General features: G+C 43.4%; 1 protein-coding gene across 1 annotated transcript; it reads left to right on the top strand.

Annotated features, from left to right (window-relative positions):
* Nucleotides 1-68: 68 nt before the first annotated feature.
* Nucleotides 69-21,504, top strand: DCTN5 (dynactin subunit 5). The gene is given in 6 exon segments (NM_001444459.1): nt 69-220; nt 986-1,054; nt 8,384-8,502; nt 12,594-12,705; nt 16,077-16,179; nt 19,979-21,504. Coding segments are annotated over 6 exon segments (549 nt in total). The 5' UTR covers nt 69-172; the 3' UTR covers nt 20,077-21,504.
* Nucleotides 21,505-22,418: the final 914 nt, after the last annotated feature.

The following is a 22,418-nucleotide window of genomic DNA, read 5'->3' as shown; positions in this document are numbered from 1 at the left end:
GACTGCCGAGCAATAGAGCGAGGCCGCCTAGCGGAGAGCCGAGCTATGGATTAGACCACAGGCTGCCCAGAGCGGAAGTGAAGGAGCAGCCGGAAGTAGCCGGAATCCCAGGCTGACTGACCGGCGAACGGTCTTTGACAGGAGCCGGAGCTGCGCGGGGGAGTTGGCGGCCATGGAGTTGGGCGAGCTGCTCTACAACAAGTCTGAGTACATCGAGACGGTGCGCGTGTCCAAACTTCTGCCCTCCCCTCTTCAGGCCTGCGTCACCTGAGGCCTTCGTCTCCATTCTGTCTCTGCCCCACCCCGGGTCCCTTTGGCATTTAGTCCGAGATTACCTAGTGAGAGTTCATTAATGTTCTGGCTTTGTTATTTATTCCTTGCATGGCCAGTTTAGGGTTTTTTTTTTTTTTAATTTATTCCTGGTTTTCTCACAGGGGTAAAATGCCTTTCAGAAAGTAAGACAAGTCTTCATCCATTCTGATATTAATTAGAGCTCCAGGCTTTGGGCCTTTTAAAAGTTTTTTTAAAAAAACTAATGTGTCATAATTTATTACTACGTGCCAAAGACTTAGGTTCTTTATAGTCAATACATGATGTGTGTAAATTGCTCAAAACAGAGTTAGTACTCAATCAGCATTCGTATTACTATTTTTTCATAGAAATCTCACACCGTTGGGATATTGGTAAAGTCATTATCCTGGCTTTAGGATTATAAATCTGAAATATAGAAATGAGACTTGAATTCATGTCTCTGCTGCGGCTAGGCTTATAGAACTAGCACATCCAAATTCTGGATCTGTTCCTTGGATCCCTAGGTTCCACATCCATCCTTGCTTTTTTGATCTCCTGAGCTCATTCCATTGAATACTACTCTGTTTCCAAGTCTTTTTGTCTTCAATATGAGCTTTCTTGCTGGAAACTTGTAGCCCGGAACCCACTCAGTTCTGCTGTTTGCTCACCTTGGTTTTCTGCTGTTTCCTTTTAGGCATCTGGGAACAAAGTTAGTCGCCAGTCTGTGTTGTGTGGAAGTCAGAACATCGTTCTTAATGGCAAGGTAAGGAATAGATTTCTGCTTGCTTTCCACTAATTAACATATCAGCAGTGTGGATGAAATGTTGCCATGTCTTCCACTTTATTACTGTACATTCTTTTTTTTTTCCCCACTGTGCCCACAGCATGCAGAATTTTGTGGGCCAGGAATCAAACCCCTGCCACAGCAGCAACCCAAGCGACTGCAATGACAATGGCAGATCCTTAACCCCTTGAGTCACATAGAAACTCTTATTGCTGTACATGGAAGTTCCCATGCTAGGGGTTGAATCGGAGCTACAGCTGTTGGCCTTCTAGAATTATTTTTTTAAATTCTCCCAATTGTAATTATTGAATGCAAAAAAAAGATCCACTAAGGGAGTTCTCTGGCAGTCTAGTAAGTTAAGGATCTGACATTGTTATTGCTATGCTCGGGTCACTGCTGTGGTGCAGGTTCAGTCCCTGGGCCAGGAACTTCTGCACACCACAGGCACAGCCAAAAAAAAAAAAAAAAAAAAAAAGATAGAATAAAAAGAGGCAATAAAAAGCCTTTTTCCTGTTATTCCAGGAACAAAATACAACACTACCCAGAACTGAACTTATTATACAGTATTGTAGTGTGTAATATACTGCCGGACACAAACCATAAATAGGCAACACAGTTTTTTCGTGTAGAAACTAAAGTGATACTGATATAGTTATCTGTTTAGTAACAGATGGTTCAGGGATTTCCCATTGTGGCTGAGTGGTAGCAAACCTGACAAGTATCTGTGAGGACATGGTTTTGATCTCTGGCCTTGCTCAGTGGGTTAAAGATCTGGTGTTGCTGTGAGTTGTGGTGTAGGTCACAGACCTGGCTCAGATCTGGCATCGATGTGGCTGTGGCATAGACCAAGGCTACAGCTCCAATTCAACTCTTAGCCTGGGAACTTCCGTATGCCAAGCATGAGGCCCTAGAAAAACAAATAAACAAAAGAATGGTTCAGTATTAACTGAAATGCTTAAAATTAACGTAAGAATTGGGAAAGATACTAAAATATGAAATGCATTTGAAAAATGGAATGCTAAAGTTTCAGAATTTTGTAGTCTGAATAAATTGAAATAGCAGAGAGATGAATATAAACCTTGGTTAATATTAGAACATTTCAGAACCAGAGAAAATATCAAGATATATTTGAGCTTGGCAAACACTGAAGTCCATAGATTTTTTTTTTTCCTGCCATTAGGAACACCCAATTTTCCTTGAAATATTAAATCTCTAACATCAAGCAGTAAAATAATCTCATGATCTTCAAAAGGTCACATTTAGGTGTTCCCATTGTGGCTTGGCAGTAATGAACCCGACTAGTATCCATGAGGACTCGGGTTTGATCTCTGACCCCGCTCAGTGGGTTAAAGATCCAGTGTTGCTGTGGCTGTGGTGTAGGCCAGCAGCAGGAGCTCTGATTCAACCCCTAGCATGGGAATTTCCATACGCTGCAGTGCAGCCCTAAAAAGATAAAAAAGGAAAAAAGAAAATTCAGTTAATGAGTCGGACTTATGAGCAAGTTTTTTCTTTAATCCCTCAGGTAATTCCAAAACATTTTCTATTTTATAGGGAAGATTTGTGTGAGTGTATATATTAAAGTATTTATGACAAAATTTGTCATTGTCACATTTTTGAGTACACAATTCTTTGGCATTAATTACATTCACAGTGTGGAGCAATTAGCATCATTATATCTATTCCCCAAATTTTTCATCACCCAAACAGAACTCTGGACTCATTAAGAAATATCTCCCCATTCCGTTTTTCTCCCAGACCCTGGTAACCTCAATCTACTTTCTGTCTCTATGAATGTGCCTATTCTAGATATGTCATTTAGGTGGAATCACGTAATACTTGTCCTTCTTTGGGTTTGGCTTATTGTCCTTAGCATAGTACTTTTCAGAGTTCATTCATGTTGAAGCATGTATCAGAGTTTAATTCCTTTTCATGACTGAGTAGTATTCCATCACATATGTACATTTTAATCCATTAATCTGTTGATGGACACTTGGGTTGTTTTCACTTTTTGTTTTTTGTTTTTGCTTTTTATGGCTGAGCTCCACAGCATATGGAGGTTCCCAGGCTAGGGGTTGAATTGGAGCTATAGCTGCCAGCCTACGTCACAACCACAGCAGCACAGGATCTGAGCTGTGTCTGCAACCTACACCACAGCTCACGGCAATACCAGATCCTTAACCCACTGAGTGAGGCCAGGGATCGAACCTGCAACCTCATGGTTCCCAGTCGGATTTGTTCCTGCTGTGCCACAACGGGAACGCCTGTTTTCACCTTTTGGCTATTGGGGATAATGTTGCAATGGCATACAAGTATCCGTTTGAATAGCTGTTTTCAGTTTTTTTCGGTTATATGCCTAAGGGTTGGATGGCTGGGTCATGTGATGTTTTTCAGCTTTGTGAAGAACTGCCAAACTGCACCATTTTACATTCCCACCGCAATGCCAAAGAGTACCAGTTGCTCCATATCTTCATGTTATTCTGAGGGGAGTTCTGGATGTGGGTATGAAAGGTGTCTTATTGTAGTTTTGGTTTGCTTTTCCGTCTTGTCTAATGATGATGAACATCTTTTAATGTGCTTATTGGTCATTTGCATGTCTTTGGAGAAATGTCTATTCAGTCCTTCAACCATTTTAAAATTGTATTGTCTTTTTTATTGTTTTCTGTTTTTTTTTAGAGCTCCACCAGCGGCATAGGGAAGTTCCCAGGCTAGGGGTCTAATTGGAGCTACAGCTGCCGGCCTACACCACAGCCACAGCAACAACAGATCCAAGCAGCATCTGTGACCTACACCACAGCTTATGGCAATGCTGGGTCCTTAACCCACTGAGCAAGGCTGGGGATTGAATCCACATCCTCATGGATACTAGTTGGATTTGTTTTCCCTGAGCCACAACAGGAACTCTGTCTTTTTATTGTTGAGTTGTAGGAGTTCTTTGTATACTCTGGATGTTAAATCCTTATCACATACATGACCATAAATATTTTCTATCATTCTGTAGATTATCTTTTTACTTTCTTGATAAATTTTTTGATGCACAAGAAGTTTTAAATTTGATGAAGTCCAGTTTATCTATTTTTTTAAATTTAATTTAATTTAATTTTATTTTATTTTTTGTCTTTTTAGGGCCACACCCTCAGCTTATGGATGTCCCAGGCTAGGGGTCAAATCAGAGCTGTAGCTGCTGGCCCCAGCCACAGCCATAGCAACACCAGATCCGAGCCGTGTCTGCTACCTACAGCACAACTTACAGCAACTCTGGCTTCTTAACCCACTGAGCGAGGCCAGGGATTGAACCTGCATTCTCATGGATGCTAGTCAGATTCATTTCCACCGAGCTACGGCTGGAACTTCTCTATTTATCTTTTGTTGCTCAAGTATTTGGTGTCATATCTAAGAATCCTTGCCAAACCCAAGAAGACTTACTCCTATGTTTTCTTCTAGGAGTTTTATGGTTTCAGCACTTTTACTTAGGTCGTTGATCCATTTTGAGTTAATTTTTGCATGTGACAGGAGGCTGGGGTCCTTATTAATTAATTCTTTGGATGGAACTCTCCTTGCCCCAGCACCATTTGTTGAAGAGATTGTTGTTTCCCCATTGGTGGTCTTGGCATCCTTGTAGGGAATCATCTGGCCATAGATATGTGGGTTACTTCCTGGACTCTTAATTCCAGGATATGTAGTTGATATATATCTCTTTATGCCTGTACTGCACTGTTTTGATTACTGTAGCTTTGTAGTACATTTTTTATTTTTCAAGATTGTTTTGGTTATTTGGGGCCCTCTGTTTCTTTCTTTCCTTTTTTTTTTTTTTTTTTTCCTTTCATTTTATAACCACACCTGTGGTATATGAAAGTTCCCAGGCAAGGGGTCGAATTGGAGCTACAACTGCCGGCCTACACCATAGCCAGAGCAACACAAGATCCAAGCCACATCTGTGACCTCGCTGCAGCTTAAGGCCACACCAGATTCTTAACCCACTGAACAAGGCCAGGGATCAAATCTGCATCCTCACAGACAATGTATCAGGTTCTTAACTTGCTGAACCACAACAGGAACTCCCTTCTCTTTCATGGTTCCTAGTCAAATTCATTTCCACTGCACCACAACGGGAACTCCTTTTTTTTTTTTTTTAATCCTTCTTGCTAGATTTCTTTAACCATCTGTGATATCATTTACTTCTTATGTTTTATTTTTTTGTGTGTTTGCTTCTTGGGTGGGAGTGTAATTTAGGCTGACTGAGCAACTCACGTAGATTTTCTTTATTTCCAGATTAAGATTGTTATCTTTATTTAAAACACAGTAAAACAGTAACAGCTATTACCAGATTCTGAGAACTCTTGGTATTCTGTTTTATTCCAAAAGGAAAGGAAGTCATTTTCTCTGATTGTAACAGGAAACACAAGCTGAAAACAATGATTGAAATAAATTAAAGATCTCAGATAAGAGAATTACATAGAAATAGACATCTCTTTAAGCTTGAAGAAAATAGGTTTTAGAAACCAAGCAGAACGGTAATACTTTACAGTCTGCTGATATGAAAGTTTCCTTTTATTTATAGAGATTTTATAGATTGAACATACACAGGTCAGATTGGTAAACTCTTCCAGGCATGACTGCATTTCTTTTTTAGTATCCTTTCAGAGCCTGGTGTTCAGGCTGGTGATTCATCTAAATTCACTTTTTTTTTTTTTTTTTTTGGTCTTTGTGCCATTTCTTGGGCCGCTCCCGCAGCACATGGAGGTTCCCAGACTAGGGGTCTGATCGGAGCTGTAGCTGCCGGCCTACGCCAGAGCCACAGCAACTCAGGATCCGAGCCGCATCTGCGACCCACACCACAGCTCACGGCAACGCCGGATCCTCAACCCACTGAGCAAGGCCAGGGATCGAACCCACAACTTCATGGTTCCTAGTCGGATTTGTGAACCACTGAGCCATGATGGGAGCTCCCTAAATTCACCTATATTTGAGGTGTATTCATCTACCTCTCTAGGCTGATCTTCTGTCCTGGGCCCTAGACCCTGCCTGTTGCTCATCCCACAGATACCTCAAACTCAGCATTTCAAAACTGAATTTATCACCTCATCCCCAGAATTGCTCATCCTGTCTTAGATTCTCTTTCTCTTACTCAGCATCTAATCTTAAAGACCAAGTCATATAGATTCTCTTCCTTGTTTTTCTTTTTTAATGTTTTAAATTGGAACATTTTAAAAAAAGTCGTTTTTGTTGAGGTATAATATACATCCAATAAAACGTATCCCTTTATTTAAATAAAAATTTTTTTTTTCTTTTTAGGGTCACACCTGCAGCATATGGAAGTTCCCAGGCTAGGGGTCAAATTGGAGCTACAGCTGCCAGCCTGTACCACGCCACAGTAATGTCAGATCCAAGCCTCATCTGTGACGTATGGCAACGCTGGATTCCTAATCCACTGAGCAAAGCCAGGATTGAACCTGCATCCTCGTGGTTCTTAACCTGCTGAGCCACAACAGGAGCTCCAAAATGTATCCATTTTATAAATATGCAGTTTGAAAGGTTTTGGCTAATGTATCCATCTATGCAATTAGTATCACAATTAAGATATAAAATATTTATATTACCCTGGTTTCCTTGTGCCCCTCTGTGATCAAGCCTCTTTCTAGCTTTGCCCCAGATAACCACGGATGTAAAACTAACATAAATTAGTTTTGCATTTTCTGGAGTTTTCTGTAATTGGAATATGTGCTCTTTTTTTTTAATCAGGCTTCTTTCACTCAGCATAATGTTTTTGAGATTTATCCATGTTGTTGGATATATTTATCCATATTATGGATATAGTTGTGGGGGTAGGTTTTACTTTTTATAGCTGAGTAGTATTGAAATTCCCACTGTGACTCAGCAGCTTAAGAACCTGACATAGTGTCCATGAGGATGCAGGTTCAATCCCTGGCCTTAACCAGTGGGTTAAGGGTCCAGCATTGCCCCAAGCTGTGGTGTAGGTTGCAGATATGGTGCTGCTGTGGCCTGGGCCCCTGCTGTAGCTCCAATTTGACCCCTAGCCAGGAAACTTCCATGTGCTGCAGGTATGGCCCTAAAAAGAAAAAAAAAAAAGTAGATGAGCAATATTATTATGAAACTTTTAGGATGTATATAAAGGTAAAGAGAGGAGTTCCTGCTGTGATGTTGTCTCTGTGAAGGCATGGGTTTAATCCTTTAATTAAGGATCTGGTGTTGCTGTAGCTGTGGTGTAGTTCACAGCTGAGGCTTCGATTTGATCTCTGGTCTGGGAACTTCCATATGTCATGGATACAGCCAAAAAAAGAAAAAAAAAAAGTAGAGCATATAATAAGTCCCCATATAATCATTCACCAGCTTCTATAATTAGCAATAATCTAGCATTCTTGTTTCATCTCTATACCCACCTGCCAAATCCAACCCAATTTCGGTTGTTTGTTTGTTTTGGCCGTACCCACGACACGTGGAAGTTCTTTGGCCAGGGATTGAACTGGCAGCACAGCAGCAACCCAAACCACAGCATTGACAGTGCTGGGTCCTTAACCTCTGAGCCTCAAGGGAACTCCCAAACCAATTTTGGAACAGAATGCTTTTATATCCTCTAGGGGAAAAAGTCTAAGCTTCTGTACTCAGCATACATAATTCTTCATGATCTGGTCCCTTGCTTACTTTTCCAGCTGCAACCCTAGCCACATGCAGTTTTTTTTAAACATTGTTTATTCAACAGACATTTCAAGAATGCCTGCTCTTTACCAAATGTGGGGCATTAATTCCCCCCAACTTCTGGGGTGTGTTATTCAGCCCCTCCTGGCAACTTCTAAGGAAGCCAGATATCACATCCCACAGTATAGCACTTAATCTGAGTCCAAAAAATGGGAGAGGAAGCAGAATCTCAGTGGATCCACCCTTAGAAGCATGAGGTTGGAGATGGTCAGTAGTATTAAGAGATTAGACAAAGGAGGGAGTAGCCCTGACTCTCACTGAGCAAGCAGCCAGGGTGTGGGAGCAGGTGGAACTGGCTGCATCTGAAGAGGTGCAGAGACACAGTCTAGTACAGGTATTCCCAATAAATGTTTGTCCATCCAGTGAGTCCTGCTCATGGGATGATAATGGCAAGGCTTGTGATGTACTGGGAACGTCTTCATCTGCAATCACCATTACGAGGGCAATTCTCTTTACCTTGAAAATCATCCCTTTTGACAGAACATGGGATTCAGTAGAGCGCAGCGTAACTCTGAACGTGTCATGCCTCCTCCTCTCTTTTTGTCATGTTTTAGGCTGTGTCGGTAGCTTTTTAAAATGTGCTTTGTTTTATAGACCATTGTGATGAATGACTGTATTATCCGAGGGGATCTGGCAAATGTCAGAGTTGGACGTCATTGTGTCGTGAAAAGTCGGAGTGTCATAAGGCCACCATTCAAGAAATTCAGCAAAGGGTAAGTAATGTAATGACCTGTTTCAGGCTTGGGAAAGATGCTCCTGCTGGTGGCGGCATCCGTGTGTTGAGTTGAGGGATAGGGAGCAGGTCTACACTATTGTTTGGGACACAAGATTTCACCATGGTGAACACAGCTCCAGTGGTGGCTTAGTCTAGTTGGCAGTTGATTAGTTGATGGCCAGAAACAATCTACTTAAGCTGGCAGCAGCAAAGGGGACTCTGATTAAACAGATGCAGCATATTTGATGGAATTTCAGAGCAGAAAAAGGGGCCAAGCTTCACAAGGAACTAGAACCTGGAACTGGACAGCTAGCCAGAATCATGACAACTATTCTGTCTGATTACTGCCCTGTCTCCAGTTACACTGTTTCTTAGCTGTCCTTTGCTCTGCACTTGTTCTTGCTGCTTTTTCCTCTCAGTCGTATCTTCCCCCTTTTCTCGCGGAGCCAGCCTTGCTGCCTCAGCCCTTTATTTACATCCCTTCTCCATTTAGGCTTCCAACTAATAACCAGCCAGACTCTTTTCGGTCCTGTTAACAAAATCTTGGGGAAGGGAGTCTGACTGGCTCAGTTTGAGTTAAGTGCCTATCTCTGGTGTAAGCCACATTGACCCAGAGGGCAAGGTCAAGTCAGGCCCACTGCTCTCTCAGTGGAAATAAGATTATCTAAGCTAAGAAAGGACGTGGATGGGCAAGAAAACCCAGCACTGTGCTTGACATGGTGATATTCTCCTTGCCGCTCTGGTTCCTGTCTGTGGCACCATCTGCTTTTCATCCAACAACTCAACAAGCTCTTATTGAGTGCTTTCTTTATACCAGTTACGAGGTGAAAAGCTGGGCATATGAGGATGGATAAAACAGTCTCAAAACCCTAGTGGTAGAAATAAAACTAGTGAGTGTAACAAAAAAGAAAGACTCACAGGTACAGAGAACAAACTGTACAGCAGAAATGATCACAACCTTGTGAATCAACTATACTTCAATAAAGCTTTAAAAAATAATAAATTTAGGGGTTCCCATCGTGACTCAGTGGTTAACGAATCCAACTAGGAACCACGAGGTTGCGGGTTCGATCCCTGGCCTTGCTCAGTGGGTTAAGGATCTGGTGTTGCCGTGAACTGTGGTGTAGGTTACAGATGCAGTTGGGATCCCGAGTTGCTGTGGCTGTGGTGTAGGCCAGTGGCTACAGCTCCATTTCGACCCCTAGTCTGGGAACCTCCATATGCTGCGGGAGCGGCCCAAGAAATGGTAAAAAGACAAAAAAAAAAAAAAAAAAAAGATTAAAAATAATAATAATAATAAATTTAAAAAAATATAAACATACAAATGTGAAGTTCCCATTGTGGTGCAGCGGAAATGAACCCAACCAGTAGTATCCATGAGGACGTGGGTTCAATCCCTGGCTTCGCTCAGTGAGTCAAGGATCTGGTGTTGCCATGAGCTGTGGTATAGGTCGAAGACACGGCTTGGATCCTGCGTTGCTGTGGCTGTGGTGTAGACTAGCAGCTGCAGCTCTGATTCGACCCCTAGCCTGGAAACCTCCATATGCTGTAGGTGTGGCCCAAAAAGCAAAAAGAAAAGTTTTGCAGAACTCCCCCCACCCCGCCCCCAAAAAAAGAGCAATGATGGTTACCAGTGGGGAGATGGAGCACGTGGGGCAAGATAGGGGCAGAGGATTAAGAAGTACAAACTATTGTGTATAAAATAAATAAGCTACAAGGATATATTGTACAGCACAGAGAATATGGCTTATATATATATATATATATATATATATTTTTTTTTTTTTTTTTTTTTTTTTTTTTTTTTTCTTTTTAGGGCCGCACCTGTGGCATATGGAAGTTCCCAGGCTAGGCTGGGGGTCCAGTCTGAGCTACAGCTGCAGGCCTACGCCACAGCCACAGCACCAGAACCTACACCAAAGCTCGCAGCAATGCTGGACCTTAACCCACTGAGCGAGACCAGGGATTGAACCTGCATCCTCATGGACACTAGTCGGGTTCTTAACCCTCTGAGCCGTGATGGGAACTCCCTGTCCATCCTGCAGTTTGAATGTGGTTAGGGAGGAACAGAGAAGAGAGCAGCTGACTGAGACTACAACACCTGTATATCATGTAGGAGTCATCCTGCATTTCCCATAGTGATGTTGGGTTCCAGGCTTTCCATTGTGGACAGGAATCAGAGCAGGGAGTCCTTGTAAATCCCATCAGATTCACATGAAAACATTCATTCAGTACCTTGGAAGGCTGTTGGGGTTGGGGTGAACCAGAAAACCTTGTGTAGCTGTTTTCACACAGTGACTAATGCTCTGCTAAAATTGTCGACTCCATTTCCTGATAAAGGCATTACTGGGCTAGATGTGGTCCAGGAATAGGATGGAGCATAAACAAGGAGCTTATTGGTGAATGCAAGAGTGTGTAAATAAAAATAGTCCACGTGAGAAATAAACATGTGCAAGTGTAAATAGCAACACATAAATTGAAAGCAGATGGCCATTTCCTTCCTTGCATACTTCAATACTGGAAGCAGGTAATAGTAGAAGGTGTGGAAATTTTAATTTAAAATTAAAGAGCTGACAGTACAGTAAAATCAAGGAATCCATTGCCACGAGGGATCCAGACTAAAAATGCGAAATGATTTAAGAAAGATTTTTTTTTTGTCTTTTTAGGGCCACACCCTCGGCATGTGGAAGTTCCCAGGCTAGAGGTCCAATTGGAGCTGCAGCGGCCAGCCTCAGCCACAGCAATGCCAGATCCAAGCCCCGTCTGCCACCTACCTCACAGCTGAAGGGCAATGCCGGATCCTTAACCCACTGAGTGAGGTCAGGGATCGGACCTGCATCCTCATGGATGCTAGTTGGGTTCGTTAACCACTGAGCCACAATGAGAACTCCGAAGATTTAAATAAATTTTAGGTCCATGGAAGACAGGTATCATCTCTGACAAAATAGAACATGGGACTGAAAAGAGCCAGTGAGCATCTAGCTACCTTATACAGTTCCAGTCCAAGTATTTCACATCCCAAGGTACTGAAATTACTTGCAAATATGATCACAGACCACTGTCAATGACATTTGAGAAATCCTGGAGAATGGGAACAGTGTCAGAAGGGGGAGAAAGCCTACTGACTCCTTAAGTCTTGGCTTAAATGTCACCTTCAATTAAGTTTTACCAAACCTCCAGTCTGCGTAAAGTCTCTTTGTTACATGCTCTCGTAACATGGTATTTTTCCTCTGTACCACTCATCACAGTGGTAACTAATTACTTATATCATCATTTATTTAATCTCTCTTTTCTCCTCTTGCCTGTAAGCTCCTCATAGGCAGGATTCCTTCCATTTGCTCACCATTGTATCTCCACTTCCTAGCGTAGAGTCCTGCATGTAGTAGACACTCAATAAAATGTCAATATGTAAATTTTTAGCTTGTTGGGAATTATATCCCATGAACCTTAAATCAGTCCCCTGAAGCATTATAGAGCCAACTAGTGAAAATGTGATCTGTGAGCATTTTCAAAGGGGATAGGAATGAGCAAAACATGCATTCATTTGTAGCTTTTTTTTTTTTTGGTCTTTTTGCCATTTCTTGGGCTGCTCCTGCAGCATATGGAGGGTCCCAGGCTAGGGGTCTAATTGGAGCTGTAGCCACCGGCCTATGCCAGAGCCACAGCAATGCGGGATCCGAGCTGAGTCTGTGACCTATACCACAGCTCACAGCAACGCCGTATCCTTCACCCACTGAGCAAGGCCAGGTATCGAACTCGCAATCTCATGGTGCCTAGTCAGATTCGTTAACCACTGAGCCACAATGGGAACTCCCATTTTTAGCTTTTTTAGCTTTGAAGATCTTATCCTTACTGTTTTGCTGTTTCCTTGCACATTTCTTGGGTCTCATGTTTCTGATTTGGATTTAGCAGTCACATGCATCTTCTTCAACATGATAGAATTCCTCGAGCCTGAGAAGCCTTTCCTTGCTGGGAGCAGTCTTATTAAGACAAGATGATTGAGTTGAGAGTACAATTGTTAGTCTGTAAACCTTGACCCAAAGTACATCACCTTGACCTTTCTTTGTTCATCTTCTTTTTCTTCTACAGTGTTGCATTTTTTCCTTTACACATTGGGGACCATGTCTTTATTGAGGAAGACTGTGTGGTCAACGCAGCTCAGATCGGCTCTTATGTTCACGTTGGCAAGAACTGTGTGATTGTGAGTATGGTGACTTGGCTGGCTGAGCAGCCTCACTCCCCCTCTAGTTCCCTTCCCTCATGTCAGTGGGCCTCTGCTTCTGTCACCAAGCAGAGTAGAAGTCACTTCTGGTCTGCTGGTCTATCAGAACTATTATTGGAATCGGAGTTTTTCCTAGGCATGAATTATCATGGCTAACCTTGATGGAACCTCTTCCCTATGATGCTGAACTCTTTGATTATTTCCCTGAATCCTCACAACCATCCAGGGGTAGCGGGTACTGTTATGATCCCTGTTTGCAGATGAGAAGACTGAAGACCTTCGATATTATGGGATTGGACAAAGCTAGCAAGTGGTTGTGCTGGGATTTGAACCCTAGTGGTATGAATAGCCACGCCACTGTGTGGTCTGTTACCTCACTTCAGGAAGCTTACAGTCTAGTGGGGGGCGAGGGGATCTTGAAGGGCACGTTGAAATTGGCTCATGGACAGAGGAGAATGGGCGTTTCGGGAAAGAGACCGACACGTGTAAGGGTCACAGTCCCCTAAGGGCATGCCGTTAAAGGGAACTGCATGTAGTTCAGGATGATGGGCACGCCAGGTGCTTGGCTGACCCCATAGGACCCTGGTCCATGGTGTCAGTGTGTTTAACCCAGCCAAGGGTTTCCAAGCCGAATTTCTTGATATTTTATAGATGAAGAGGTTGATTTCAGTTAGGATTTCTGAGACCATCCTGGGTGAAAATGTTCATGTTTCTTACATTTTAAACTTGTACCTCAGATTCTAGGAAATATGAAGACTCTTTTTATGCTTTTATTGATTTATTTAAAACACTTTTAGAGTTGATTTACAGTGTTCTGCCAATTTCTGCTCGACAGCAAAGTGACCCAGTTATACATATGTTCTTTTTCTCACCTTATCCTCCATCATGTTCCATCACAAGTGATTAGATATATAGTTCCCTCTGCTATGCAACAGGATCTCATTGCTTATTCACTGCAATAGTTTCCATTTACTGACCCCACTCCCTCCCCTCCCCCTTGGCAACCACAAGTATGTTCTCCATGTCACTGAGTTTGATTCTTTTATGTAGATAGGTTCACTTCTGCCATATATTAGATTCCAGATATAAGTGATATCATATGGTATTTGTCTTTCTGACTTTCTTCACTTAGTATGAGAGTCTACTTCCATCCATGTTGCTGCAAATGGCATTATTTTGTTCTTTTTATGACTAAGTGGTATTCCATTGTGTATGTATACCCCATCTTCTTAATCTGTTCATTTGTTGATGGTCATTTAGGTTGTTTCCATGTCTTGGCTATTGTGAACAGTGCTGCAGTGAACATAGGGGTGCCTGTATCTTTTTGAATGAAAGTTTTGTCCAGATATATGCCCAGGAGTGGGATTGCTGGGTCATATGGTAGTTCTATTTTTAGTTTTCTGAGGTACCTCCATACTGTTTTCCATAGTGGTTGTACCAACTTACATTCCCACTAACAGGGTAGGAGGGTTCCCTTTTCTCCACACTCCCTCCGGCATTTGTTATTTGTAGACTTACTAACGATGGTAAGTCTGTCGTTAGTGAGTCCATCATTAGTAATGAGGTACCACTCATTGTAGTACCTCATTATAGTTGCTTGTTTTTGTTTTTTTTTTTTTTGCTTTTTGGGTCGCTCCTGTGGCATATGGAAGTTCCCAGGCTAGCGGTTGAACTGGAGCTACAGCTGCCAGCCTACACCACCGCTCATGGCAACGCTGGATCCTTAACCCACTGATCAAGGCCAGGGATTGAACCTGCATCCTCATTGTTTATAATAGGTTCATTACCACTGAGCCACAGTGGAAACTCCTGCAGTCAGGTTCTTAACCTACTTTGCCATGGTGGGAACTCCTGTTTTGCTGCTATCTAGTTGACCAGTTTACCCAGAATTCTCTGAAACCCAGTTGAGCACATTTCTCTGAGTGGGCAGAATGGCCAGCTCTAGACAAGGTGCCCTCAGGCTGTGTGGTGGCAGGTGATACAGTGAGAAGGTTCATTTCCTCTGCTCTCCTTTTCCAAGGCCCTTTGTCTCCAGATCCCTATCTGTGAATGTGTCCTGCCTTATGCAGTGGATTGTTTCCTTTTACTCGGTACCCCATGTGCTTTGTCTGAGATACTAGGAGCTTAGGGATTATAGGACATCTTTGAGTTAATTTGAGAGTCACTAGGATTGCTGGTCACTAGGAGACCCTTAAGCCATGAAATGGACGAATCTCCCAGATCTTATTTCTTGCTCCCAAAATGCTGTGGGTGATGGCACAATTGAAAAGTGATGACAGTGGATTAAATCACATGTCTTCTAATAGCTACCACTTACCTGTGGGAGAACAGATGAACTAATAACTTTATATCCAAATGAATGTGCCGAGATTTGTCCAGTTGGAATTGACAGAAGAACAAAGAAACCTTAAGCTGGTAGATGCAGAATGAATCTATTGGCTGATATGAACCAGGAATGCAGAAGTAGATTCCCATTTCATACACAGATCACTCCAGGGGTTCAATTGATGTCATGGGAATTAGTCTCCTTTTCTTTTTTGTTTTCCTCTGGGAGGCTCTCAGGTCCTTTCCTCATGGAAACCAATGCTGATCCAAGCTGCTATCCTATCCTCTAGAAACCCCTTTGGAAAGAGCTTCTTTTCCCAGTAGTCCCAGCAGAAGCCCTGAGGTTGAGATTCATTAGACTGTTTTGGCTCATATGCCAGTTTCCTAAATCAGGGGCTATGGCGAGGCTTGGGGTATAGACTGGGATGGGAGGTGAAGCACGTGGACTGAGATGGGGATGGGGTACTCTCCGAGGAAAAGACAGGTTCTCTTACTAGAAGAAAGGGGAATGGATATCGGACAGGCAAAACAGTTGATGTCCACTGAAATTAAAAAGAGGAAGAAAGGAGTTTGTGTTGGTGCAGTGAGTTAAGGATCTGGCATTGTCGCTGATGTGGCATGGGTTTGATCCCTGGCCCTGGAACTTCTGTATGCCATGGGTGCAGCCCCCAAAAAAAGAAAGAAAAGAAGATTAATTCTCGAAGACCGAATTTCATATAATCTGAAATGCCTAAGATAACCCGAACTGTCCTTCTCATATAACCCCCTCCCAAACACACACGCGCTCTCTCTCTCCCTCTCCCTCTCCCTCCCCCTCTCCCTCTCCCTCCCCCTCCCTCTCTTACCTCCTTCTTGTAAGGTACCACCTGAAGTATAGGGAATTATGGCCAAGCCTCTTGTCATTGTCCATGACTACTATATGAGATCACGACTGAAGAAAATAGAAATATATTCCACACAGCAGACTAGACAACTTTCACCCCCCTCTTCTGGTCTGTTTCCTATTAACAGGATTTTAATTGCAGGGGCGCCGGTGTGTGTTGAAAGACTGTTGCAAAATTCTTGACAACACAGTATTACCCCCAGAAACCGTGGTCCCACCATTCACCGTCTTCTCAGGCTGCCCAGGTAACTTGGGTATTGATTGTTAAAATTCAAGCTTGTTTTCTTTCACAAAAGTAATCAAGCAATTTCTGTCTCTAACAGTACGTTGGTCTAGCTAACTTAAACATTCTCCTGATACAGAGTACCTAGAAATGCTATCTAAAATAGGACTAGTGTCTTTGTACCCACATAATTGAGTTAAGGAAATTATTAAGGATCAGCAGCAAAGTGGGAACTAAGCCCACACTTTTAAGTGTGCTTCAGTTGATGCCATCTTCATGATCGCATGGTTTAGGGTTTGATGCTCATATGGGGCTGAGAGATAAAGCCTCGATCCGCACGAGGCAGAGAGACCCCCTCTCAGGGTTATCCCTCAATAAAAAGTTGACGTAGGAAAAATCTGCCACCAGCACAGGCAACGTACAAAGAAGCATGTCTCTCTTGGCCCGGACTCCGGGTGGAAGAAGCAACTCTCTCTCCAGAGAACTCTGTGGCCTTGCCCTCACATTGGTTGTGGGTTTGAACTTGTACTTCCCGCCTGGCCTAGGAGTGCCCCAACTGGAAAGCTACCACAACACTTGGTCTAAAACCAGGGAGGACACCTGAGACAAGCACACACACCCTCTTTTGATCTTGGCTGACAATGCCCACAGCCAAAGCCCACATGAGCTCAGAGGGTTCCAAATTACAAACATGTGAGGAGACAAAAGCAATCCACGCTGATCCTAGAAAGCTTGGAAAACAGCGAAAAGCAAAAGGAAGAAGTAAACCTCACATTCCCCACCCCCGCCCCCCAAGACAGTCTCTTTTTTTCTGCATGTTGTTTTACACAGTGCAGGTCACAGAGCACCTGCAGAGCATATCCCGTGGACAATGGATGAGATGAAGAGACAGGTTTGATAATACATGATACCGACCACTGGGTGGTTTAATTGTTTTTCTGATTAGAAGAAATCTCATTACTCAGATCATTGAATATGAATTTCAGAGATGTCCACATTCATCCACTCCGATGCTTTGGGGAGGAAATTGGCCATTCTGCTATTTCATGCATCCCTGCATTTGCAGAGGAGAAAGGAGAGATTTTTATTTAGTAATTATCCCCTTGCTGGGTTCGCACTGTGAAAAAATTTAATAGTTTGTAGCAAGTGCTAGATCAGAACAGTCTCAGCCATTGGTTTTTTTTTTTTTTAATGACTTTTTTATCTCAATGAGTTTTATTACATTCATAGTTGTACAATGGCCATTGCAACCCAGTTTTATAGCATTTCCATCCCAAACCCCCAGCCCATCCCCCCACCCCCCAACCTCTCTCCTTTGGAAACCATAAGGTTTTCGAAGTCTGTCAGCCACTGTTTTAAGCGGTTGTCAGACGAGCATTGGTCTGAGGTGAGAAGTGTATTGCTGGAGAAATATCTTAATCTCTATCACTTATTCAAGGTCTTAGAACCCATTTAGGGTTCTGATGGCAGATGATAGGGAAGCACTGCTAGGTATTTTAAATCCAAATAAACACTGTGTGGAGGTTCTGGTTGGGACCTTGGAGGTCATTGTATGGATGAGGAAACTGAGGCAGAAGAGGTTGAACTGTCCAAGGTATCAGAGCTGATTAGTGGAAAAGCTTTGACAAGCACTTGTTCAGGAGTTCCCGTTGTGGCGAGGCGGAAACAAATCTGACTAGTATCCATGAGGATGCAGGTTTGATCCCGGGCCTCACTCAGTGGGTCGGGCATCTGGCGTTGCTGTGAGCTGTGGTGTAGGTTGCAGACGTGGCTCAGATCCCGAGTTGCTGTGGCTGTGGTATAGGCTGGCAGCTGTAGCTCCAATTTAACCCCTAGCCTGGGAACTTCCATATGCCAAGGGTGAGGCCCTAAAAAACAAACAAAAAACAAACAAAAAGACTCCTTATTTATTTATTTTTGTCTTTTTAGGCCACACCCTCAGCTTATGGAGGTTGCCAGGGGTCAAATCAGAGATACAGCTGCCGGCCTACACTGGCACAGCACAGTACCTTGGGATCCAAGCCATGTCTGTGAGCTACACCACAGCTCACAGCAACGCCGGATCCTTAACCCACTGAGCGAGGCCAGGGATTGAACCCAAAACCTCATGGTTACTAGTCGGATTCATTTCTGCTGAGCCACCACAGGAACTTCAAAACTCCTTATTTCAAGTCTAGTGCTTTTTGCACTGATAAGATCCTTTGCATGTTTATTTTATGTAGCTTTACAAACAGATGCCAACCATTTAGAGGTTGGTAATCTCCCTCTTTAATAAAGAGACATAGGGCTGCAAGGAAAACTAGCATAGTATGGAATTGAGTTAGGATGAGAGGCACACATTGAAAGGGTCTGGGTTAGGTACCAAAAACTCAGATACCCACAGGAGCCAAGCAGATATGTAAATTATTGAGGTAATAGCCTATCATAGGTTTTAAGAATATAGATATAATATTATGAGAACTCCTGGCATTTCAAGAAAAGCTAAAAATGTGAATTTTCATGTGATATTTCTGAATTTATAATTGCTGAATACTAACTTTTTACAAAAGGTTAAGTGCTGTGCAGACTAAACTTATATTTGAAAATCTAACATGGGCTGCTAGTTTGTGAAAGGTGCCTGCTAGAATGGTATATCTTTTAAGACCATTTTTTCCTGTTTTCTGTGTATGTAAAGAGCCTATGTGTGTGTTTTTGTATGTATATGAGGCTATAGGTGTGTGTATATTTATGTATATATGTTTGTCCATATAATCTAAAACTATTTTTATGTCTATAAACAGAATTACACTCTCTATTCTCTAGGAAACTTTTTTCTTAACTGTATATCATGTGGAGACATTCACCTCATTCCTTTTAAAGGTTACCTGGTTTTCATTGTTTAAATGTTCCACAGTGTAACTAAGCACCCCCTCATGTGATGGATCAAAAGGAGTTGTACCTGGGTTATTTGTGATTAGAAACTTGGCTGCATTGATGCTTTTGTACATATATCATGCATTTGGGCAAGGTTACCTGTGGAGTAAGTCCGGTTACAGGATATGAACTTTTAAAAGTTTTGCTAGATATTCCTAAATTGTTCTTCAACTGGTTGTATGAGTTTATACTTCTACCCACGTGTGTGCGAGTGCTTCTTTCTTAGAAATTCTTAAATAGGGGAGTTCCTGTTGCAGCTCAGAGGTCATGAACCCAACTAGTATCCATTAGGACTCGATTGTGATCCCTGGCCTCGATCAGTGGGTTAAGCATTGCAGTGAGCTGTGGTGTAGGTCTCAGATGGGGCTTGGATCTGGCATTGCTGTGGCTGTGGTGTAGGCCGGCAGCTGTAGCTCCAATTCAACCCCTAGCCTGGGAACTTCCATATACTGCGGATATGGCCCTAAAAAGACCTAATAATAATAATAATAATAATAATAATAATAATAAAAGCGAGGCAGTTTCTTCCCTTCAAAGCTCTCACCTTGCTTTGCCCAGCAGGTGTCACTCCAGAATCCAGGGGATGGACGAATCCTTGCCTGGAACAACCTCTGATGTAGTCAGATTTGCCTTAACTCTTCAGACCATGTAGTAATGTACTGACCTCTTTTACCTGCAGTGCATTTATGCATTTTGAGAACAGTATCATCTGTCTCCCACACACACAAATTCCCATCATCTTGAAGATATGGTCAGTGGAAATATTCTGTTAGCACCAAAGAGGGAAAGCCTGGTGTGTAGACATTCACCACTCACAGAAGGGGACTTCTGGGAGCTTAAACAGAAGTCAGAGCTGCATGTGGGCCTCCTCTGGCTCCTCATGGTTGACCAGGTCTTTCTTTCCCCAGGACTCTTCTCAGGGGAGCTCCCAGAATGTACCCAGGAGCTGATGATCGACGTCACCAAGAGCTACTACCAGAAGTTTTTGCCCTTGACACAGGTCTAATGTCTCTGCCTGTGTCTTGAATTCGCTTGAGCTCTAAGATGGACTTTGGGGACCGAGTAAGCCCGTCAGCATCTACAAAGAGCTCTTGTGTCTTTGACACCTCCCACCCTCTTTTTTTTTTTAATTTTTATTTTATTTAATTCTTTAGAATTTCTCAATCCTTCCAGGCTCTCAGCTCTTAAGACTTTAATAACAGAACGTCTGGAAGAGTTGTCTCCAAATGCTGTGCTTAAACCCTGTCTGTTAGCAGTCACTTGGTACCATACATGGAACACAGAATCATCTGTTCCCAACACTCCCGCCCCCATGGATGGCTGGGTGGAGCAGGGCCCTCCGTCCCAACGTGGAGGTGGTGATGCTCATGCGCTGCCCGTGGCCACAGCCACCACAGTGCCCGCCACTCACAGGGATCCCGCTCAGCTGCCGTTGCCGCTCATACCTTTGGCCAGTCGCCACAGCTGCTCACAGTCTTGGAAAAAAGTTTGTGACTTTTCAGAGTCCAGATCCTCGTGGGCTACTAAAACTCGACGGAAAGGTGGTTGGTATTTCTCTTCTTTGCAGAATGAGCTGAACTGTCATTTTAACCCAGGGTGACTGACTAATAAAAGACTTCCTAGCATTCTAGTCTAGGGCCTTTGGCTTTCACTAAAAGGGGGCCTCTCGGCACCCAGATTTTATTTTTGCAAAGTCCAAGGTTTGAGTCTCGCACGTGGATGGATTCGCCTAGCAGCCATTCTGTGCCTGCCTCACAATATTTGGGGGCAGTAGTATATGCCTTGTTTCACCGGCGGTGTAGCATTTGTGACACTTGCTCCCTGGCCTAGAACCATTCAGCCCACCCTGTATTTGCCATAAACCTCACAGTTCAGACCAAATTATCTGTCCTTGGGCCCAATCTCATATTTACATGGGGGCCTCTTAAAATTCTTCTGTGGGCATAGAGCCTCAAGGAGTAAAAGAAGTTGCCAGTGCTGGTCTTAGCATCTTCTGGGTAATGGCACAACCTTTCCCCTTCTGCTCTGGCCTCTTAGTTTAGGAGGAAGACTTAGAAGTGAAGGCCTGGGGAGTTCTCTTGCGGCACAGTGGGTTAAGGATCTGGCATTGTCACTGTAGTCAGTGGCTCCAGTCACTGCTGTGGCGTGGGTTCTGTTGCTGGTCTGGGACTTCCACATGCCACAGGCACACCCCCTCAAAAAAAAGAAGTCCTAGGAAAATTCACTTTGTTTAGTGCTCTGATGCTACTGTGAATGGGGCAGAACAGTTCAGCCTTGAGGTTTAGGGTGTAGCAGTTGCTGTCTTGACTTCTTTCTGGTTGCAAGGTTTGCAAAAGGAACTGTATGTAGTTGTCTCTGCTAGTTCAATGTAAAACTGCTTTCTGGTTTGTCATCTCTTTTATTTTATGTTTGCACATTAAAAGATTGACACGTGGAGTTCCCGTTGTGGCTTAGCGGTTAGTGAACCCAACTAGCATCCGTGAGGCTGCAGGTTCGATTCCTGGGGCCTCGCTCAGTGGGTTAAGGATCCGGCATTGCCGTGAGCTGTGGTGAAGGTCACAGACACGGCTCAGATCCAGCATTGCTGTGGTTGTGGTGTAGGCCGGTGGCTACAGTTCTGATTGGACCCCCTAGCTTGGGAACCTCCATGTGCCGAGGTGTGGCCCTAAAAAAGAGACACAAAGACCAAAAAAAGAAAAAAAAAGTTTGACGCATGAAACAAGGCAGTTGAAGGTGATCGCTCTCCACCTCTAGCCATGGCGACCTCTCTTCCTCTGGGCATTTCACTGTGTGCCCAGCGTCCTCCTGTGGGCTTTGTACTCACTTGTCAACTTAGGGCTCACACTGACCTTGTAAGGTGGGTGTTCTTCCCACTTTCCAGATGAGGAAAAAGCTTGAAAATATTAGGTCACTTGGTCCAGTCTGTATGGTGAAGAGGTGGCTGAGCCAGGAGTCACACGTGTGTCTGTCTGGTCACAGCCTTCAGCTGTGCTCTTCAGCTCTGCCCCAGTGAGATGGGCAGAATGATTGCAGTCCCTTTGGGGAGCTATATCTCCCAGCTCTCGTCTCCTTTCATGCCACCGAAAAGGTGGATCTTGGAGTTGGCAGACCTTAGACATGCCCTCGGCTAACCTCATGCTCACTTAAGGAAATCTTCCAGGGTGTGGCTAACTGATTCCCTTCCAGCCTGTGTTGGACTCCCTGCAAAAGGAAGCTTGTCACTTTATGCAGTGGTCCATTTTCTTTTTTCTTTTTTCCCAATTTTATTGCGGTATAACTGACATATAATCTTTTTGGCTGTTCATTATGTTGCTGAACACCAGAATTGAGAGAAAGTGGGTTTATTTA

The sequence above is a fragment of the Sus scrofa genome, chromosome 3, assembly GCF_054392235.1.
Source record: "Sus scrofa isolate SSC_HxYL_T2T_F1_AM1 chromosome 3, Sscrofa_HxYL_maternal_Yorkshire_Landrace_v2.0, whole genome shotgun sequence".
In the NCBI taxonomy this organism is placed as follows: Eukaryota; Metazoa; Chordata; class Mammalia; order Artiodactyla; family Suidae; genus Sus; species Sus scrofa.
The sequence above is the reverse complement of the archived record's forward strand: the minus strand, read 5'-3'. Positions and strand labels throughout refer to the sequence as shown.